This window comes from Echinococcus granulosus (assembly GCF_000524195.1).
Source record: "Echinococcus granulosus chromosome Unknown EG_S00010, whole genome shotgun sequence".
NCBI classification, from domain to species: Eukaryota; Metazoa; Platyhelminthes; class Cestoda; order Cyclophyllidea; family Taeniidae; genus Echinococcus; species Echinococcus granulosus.
This window is the reverse complement of record NW_020170390.1, coordinates 1,446,664-1,453,141: the sequence shown is the minus strand read 5'-3', so window position 1 is coordinate 1,453,141 and position 6,478 is coordinate 1,446,664. Positions and strand designations below refer to the sequence as shown.

The window sequence follows — 6,478 nt, the reverse complement described above, 5'->3', positions numbered from 1 at the left end:
TTTATATTGGTGTTTATTTCATCAAGTTATGTAATTTGGGACTTTTATTCAGTTATTTTTCTGTAAAAAACGTGTGTTTATTTGTTTACTTATTGTTCTACCGCTTCTAGCCCATTTTCAAGTATAATGCTTCCCTATCTTCCTATCAATGTACAGTCTGCTCTGCCATACTTCCATAGATAACTTAAAGGGCAAATGGACTGTTAATAAGAAAGGAAAATTATGGACCAATATTGAAACCTCTGGAATATGGTTTCTTGAGCCTAAAACTAATTGAATTTCTACACTACCAACTTGGTTTTTTTCTTCAGCTTTTTATTTCTATGGTACATTAATAAGACGATTTACCTTCGCGGTTATTATTGACTCTAAACCTTGTCTTTTTTAAATAACGTGGAAGTTTTTTTTGAGCTTATTTTGGGGCTGCTATTTTCATTCATAGGACTTGTTTGAATGCTTGTATTTTTATCTATCTGGTTCTTTTTTTATCGCCTTTAGAACTTGTAGGGACTTCCATTTGCAGTGTACATTTTAGCAGCTCAGCTGATGGTGACATTTTAATCTCTGTTTCATCCAAAATCGTTTTTTTCCTGTTTAAGGCAAGCACTTTCTCTTTCTCTTATAAATTAAACTCACGTCTCTAGTCACGTATATGCTCCATCAATATCGTTTGATCTCACGGCTTTCGGCAAAATTCCCGCCCTTTTTGTCTTCCTCCCTGGCCTTCCACCGGGTAAGAGAGGGAGTTACGTCTAGTTCAGTCATTGGAGATAAACAACAACAAGACGGTTTAGCAGTGATGCGGCAGAGGGCAGCCTGGTTGGAAAGTGCTGCCCTAATGAAGATTGATGCTTCACCCTTATGTATGATGTGCGCCCGGACTCTGTGGTAGCAGTAACCTCAGTACTAATGGGTGCCAGTTTGGATGAGAAAAAGGTAACCCAAACCCAAAATCCAAAAGAGAAAAGGGAAGTGAAGAGGTCATACTAATTCCTGCCTTTTAATGGGCATTGTGTGAGAGCCTCGTTAGGTGCTAGATCATCTCTAATGTGCGCTAATAATGGTTTAGTCGTTTTTCTTACAGTCCGAGTACTTACTCTCTTAATCGTTAGTTATCTTAACAACTATTTTGCGGTTGGATGTTATTATCTTGAAGACAAGAAGCATATAGTGTTTTGAAGATTACCACTTACCGTTATAACGTTGGTTGTATTATTTACAATGTTTGTTACATTGTCTAAATTTTTTTCGATCAGTGGCTGACACTGCAATTATCATACAGTTCTTTTAAGCAATCAGCTGAATGATATTCATATTTATGTTCCTAGTTCCATGGCCTGTAATTAAAACCTTCCCCTAATAATGACTATGTATTTTTAGATGCCCTTTTGTGCACTTTGTAAGGCGGTTCATTCGGTTAGATCTTGTCCCTTTCACAGTTTTCTATAAATTATGCGTATGTTTTGCAATGCCATGTTCTTTATTCGTGCCCACTTTTTGCTTTATACATTTCTTGGACTTGACATTAAGGATCTAGTATACCTTTAAGATTGGCCCTTTGCACGCTAGAAGAACATTCATCAAATCCTCCCAGCACTTCAAAATCCATTCTCCCTTACTGATTCCTCAATGATACTGTCAGGATTTGTGTATAGTTGTCATAATACACACAGGACATTATCGCAAACCTTCGTTTTTTTCTGTTTTTCATCTAGTAATTTTCTGCCTTCTGTTTATCAAGTTATATTGTCATTCCACGTTGCGATAAGATATTCACCTTTCGTAATTGATTTCACTCTGGCGTAGTCATTATCTTAGGTTTGACTATTTCTCAATGCGTGATTTGTCTGTTATCAACTAAGACAAGCATTTTGGCGCTAACTTTGCAACGCGATCATGTTTGCTTCACCTTTATCTCAATCCTTTCCTCTTTATCATCTTCCATGCTTTTCATTTGCCCTCTTCACCTCCATTGGCGTGTTTTACCCTTGAAAACAGGAGACGTGCCTCTCTGTTCTAGGTAACTGAAAGGTTGGCCCAAAATAAGCAGTCAACGCTTTTATAATCCGAGACAAGAGAATCGCCGAGCTCTTACTTGCCCTTCGGAGACTTCGAAAACAGTTCAGACACCTCAATCATGGCTATCTTGTGTCGGCAAAACATAAATCCCTTTACCACGCTCTTCGACTACATTACCAAATGCGCAATCGCTTTGGCTGTGCAACTGCGTTTTAGTATTCCGGTTTGTTATGTAAGGCCTGACATGTTCCAACAAATTACCGGGAAGAAGTAGTATCGATATCATTTTGGTTCATCGAGTTATTGGGCACGAAAGTAGAGATAATTCATTGCAATTTGTTTTATCTCTGTGACCTAGTGCCCGATGAATAGAAAACATCTTTACCAACGCGCTTTATACAGTACTCGAAAGCCTTTTTCGTTAAACTTCTTCACAGCTCGATGCATTACAGATTTTTACTGTTGATAAAGAGCATTATTTATGAAGGGATAAAATACTGGCTTGCATGCATCCAGACTAAGTAATTTATCACGATCCGCTGCGAACCTTACAAGGCTGTGGAAAAGGCAAATTTGAGACTCTTCGTAGCTCGCCAGGTAACTGTAAGATGAGTTATGTAAATTTTGATTAAGTAGTTTAGATTTCGTTTTATTGACCGATTCTTTGTACCGTAACTCCTTAGTGGGAAGATTGTTCCTTAAATAATGGTCGTTTTTCTTAACGGACAGGTTTTTGTCCCATGAAATTTAAGTGCAAATAAAAATTTAGTAGCACAAATTTGACCCAGATTGGGGTATGCCCGACCATTTTCGTGGTCATTTCTCATGCTTCTACGCAATGGCAGGGCTTTTGCTAATAAACAAGACCTCACTGAAGACACTCCAATCTTAGTCCATCCAAAGTTCAGAGATGATGAAATTCGCTTATACTTCAGTCACAAGGCTCAAATATCGGGTCAACTCTACTGCTGTAGTGGGCTGATTTCCTGTGAAGCGTTTTGCGTTTAACCTACGGTTCACACCGCACTCGGATAACACTGTTGGTTAGTCAGAAAAATTCCCACTTTAGGGGAGTTGCGGCCTCGAACATCTCTTGGGCTATTCACTTCCAACTTCTTGCCCATTCGAGTCCTTTGAACTGATGTTTTGCCGGTGATGAAGTTATCGGAGACATATATGCCTTCACTGCAGCACAGATTTGATAAATCGCACAACGACTGAATCACCATTAAAAGTTGAGTTGGATCATTGATGAGGAGAGATTTAGATTGCTGAGATTGTCTACTATTTACATATCCTTTTTAACCACTAATGCTCTTGTGTAAGCGCCTCCAAGCCATGTTGTTTACCGATTACTACAAGGTAAAAGAAGCGCAAAGTGCTCTAATCTGCTCTCATACGTCTCTACGCTCACATTTTTTTACCTCAGGTTTTCTGGAGCCACTGGGACAACCATATCTTCAAGGTACGGCAGGCCCAGGCAGCGGCGAAGGCGACGGCGACTCCTCCCCATTAGTCGCGTAAGTTTTTTTCGTGATTCTTTCGCTAGCGCCTTTCTTGTCTTTCATTGATCCGCCTTCTGTAGTACCTTGAAATTTGATGTCCTTATGCGTGTAACTAAGTGTCTTCTTATCGATATCACTATCACTTGACCTGAAGCAATCGATCCATCACTGTGCCAATTCATGAGGTCAAGTTTTGTGTGACGAGACACCTTAAAGACTCGTCTGGCACGAATCACTGGGCACAGTTATTATACCTGTGAATCTTGACAGGGCTACTAAACTGCCGCCTTCCGAGCTTTTTTTACGCTATCAAACAGGCAAAAAATAACCCTGTATTTCAGTAAGGCCGTCTTTGAATTCGCACATAGTGAACCAGACAGTTGGGCGCTTTTATCTAGTGATTTACTACGTTTCGTTCTGGTGTTTGCCGTCAAATGATATCTTCTAATAGCATTATTCATGTACTTGTGCAGTATTTATAGATGCGAATTATTGGCTCAATGGAAAGTTAAAATGCTATTTATGTTGTTTTATGTATTTTACTTGAATTCCATCACTTTTTAGACTCACATTTACGTAGGGCGCTTTTCTATTTGAATTCGAGGACGCTGAGACATTAAATGATCCGAGTTTTTTTTGCCTTCCTTTATCCTTACCAGCGCTGCTTACGGCCATTAATTATATCCCGCGACTCGTTCTTTACTTTTAAATAAGACTGTAGTTAATCCTTTTGATTTCATCTACAGTCTTTGAACTTCGTGCAGTAAGCAGTTTTGCTGCTGTCTTCCCCAACGGTAATGACTGTTTACGAGGCTATTTATAATCGCTGAGTTGATGAATTAGGCGCTGAGACAGTGGCTTATCTAGATTACCATTTGCCGGTTTCAATTTGAACAATTCTTATTCTTTTTGCTTCCAGTTGCCGGTTTTCTTCTCATTTGTTTACAGAAGAGTGACCTGGCTGTGTGGGCCGGTAGGAAGTGACCAGTCATGCAAAAATTGCAAACTTATCTGCTTTGGTGGTCGTGATTACTAAGCGGGTTGCATTTCTCAGTCTCAATGTGCTTACACTGTCCAAAATGTGCTTCATACTTCTGTTCACGAACTACACTACCAGTATCCAATGGTATGCTTTGCCAAAAATCCAAGCTTTGGACGTAGTATGTCATTGCACAATTATGCATTCCAAGGTCGAGTTTCTCCCACCCGAGTGTAGGAAGGAGGTTTTGTTGTGTCAAAAGCTACTTACACGAAAAGGCCGTCTCATACCGGCTTTCATTTCAAGTGTATTCTGCACCCGTGTGTCATGCAGACACGGCGTACCGCAGGACTAGCTTGTATTATCATTACCGTTGACGAAAGAGCCATTCTCCCAGTATTACCCCATTAATCACCACCTCGACCATAAATATCATGGCCGTTCTGGACTGCCTTACACGGTTTTTTGCGGGTGATTCCATTGCACAAGATAGATTTGATCAGCCTGAACATTGACTGCAGGCTGCAAAACGGTTTTTTGATTTTTTTTCTGCATTCTGTGAAATTGGGATTTGGCCATACACTCCAATTAGTCGTAGTATGCGCGGCACTGTCCATTTCCATATTCATCATTTTTTTGACGTCAGCATCAGGAACATTTATGAGCTAAAGTAATTTATGGCTCCTGCTGGCTCATTTACAGACATGGTTATTCCAGATCGGCGTCGGGTGTAGTTTACTATTTTTTTCTGTTAATTTTGTTGTCCCATTCGCCTTCCGCTCCTTTATTTTGTCCGATTGGTTATGTATTCATACCCCTATTTGAACCCCACCAGCGCAAGTTAGTCGTTCCATCGCTTCACACGGGACCTAATGATCTATCTCATATTCCTTTCTTTTATGGCAATGGATAAAAGGCTTATTTTATGTGAGCCAAATACCCCGAGTCTGAATCTTTTTCTTGGCCTTTGAAATCTTAAAAATGGTTCAGTGAAAAAAAGAGTCCTTTAAGAAATCTCTATCTGTCTCAAGGGAATCTCGTAACTCTGCATGAGAATTCATTTGGGGATTTCTTCAGTATAGCTTTATCATATTAAATATTTTTAGATATAAATAAGTGATTAGCAAAGCCTCGTTGTTATTCACCGTGAGTTCGACGAAGTTATTTCAAATCGTTCAGACGCATATGTGCGGTTCCTACCGCATTGCACTGTCGTAACATACCGAATTACAAATAGCCAAAGGCAAGTATAGACATGCTCTTTTTCGAAATATTGTTTTCTTGAAATGGGTCATGTAGTGCATGCAAATTTGAAATGAACTTCCTAATTTATTATTTTTCACTCTAAATTTATTTACGCGAGAGCTAACCAGTGTAGTCAATTATTCCCCGACATTCTACTTTCATGCTTCGTTCAAGAAATGAATGAGCTCTACTAAATTACCGATTTTAACCGTCCACTGGAGTTATTCCTTTGAAGAGATCGTCCTATACAATTGGTCTAGTTCACTTCGCCTTCTCTTTGCAGAAAATTGTAGTCTCTTCATACGAGTGACATTCCTTTAGACATCGCAAACATTCTTGCTAATTCCTATCCATTTTGGACAGGAGGTGATATTAGTGGCAACAACCCTGATTCTCAGAGCAGTGAGCTTGTTTAGTTTATGTCAAGCAGTGGGAAGGAAAATGTGCTGTTGAGGGACAGTTCTTTCACAGCGCTAACTTATCCTCATTTTTCATGAGATCCAAAAAAGTGGTATCACAACGGTAAATGGGCACAAATTAATGCAGCCATTAAAGAAGTTAGGAGCGGAAGCAAATTTAAGTGTTGACGCATCCTTTGCTTAATTAATGGGATCAGGAGACGGCGGAAAGTAGTGCCCATACGAACTGCTTTAATAGGCTATATAGCCACATTTCAAGATGTGAAAGGCAAAAGTGGTAGCTATGTAAATCCAAAAAGCCTCCGATTTAC

General features: G+C 39.5%; 1 protein-coding gene across 1 annotated transcript in view; it reads left to right on the top strand. All coding sequences in view use genetic code 11, as the record gives it.

Annotated features, from left to right (window-relative positions):
* The window catches only part of EGR_02357 (Segment polarity protein dishevelled DVL-3), a gene marked incomplete at both ends in the record, with an annotated part of 22,890 nt that overhangs the window by 6,268 nt on the left and 10,144 nt on the right, over nt 1-6,478 (top strand). The window contains 2 exons of the mRNA XM_024491606.1: nt 645-733; nt 3,449-3,539. Coding sequence (XP_024354112.1) covers nt 645-733; nt 3,449-3,539 — 180 coding nt within the window. The remainder of the gene's footprint in view (nt 1-644; nt 734-3,448; nt 3,540-6,478) is intronic.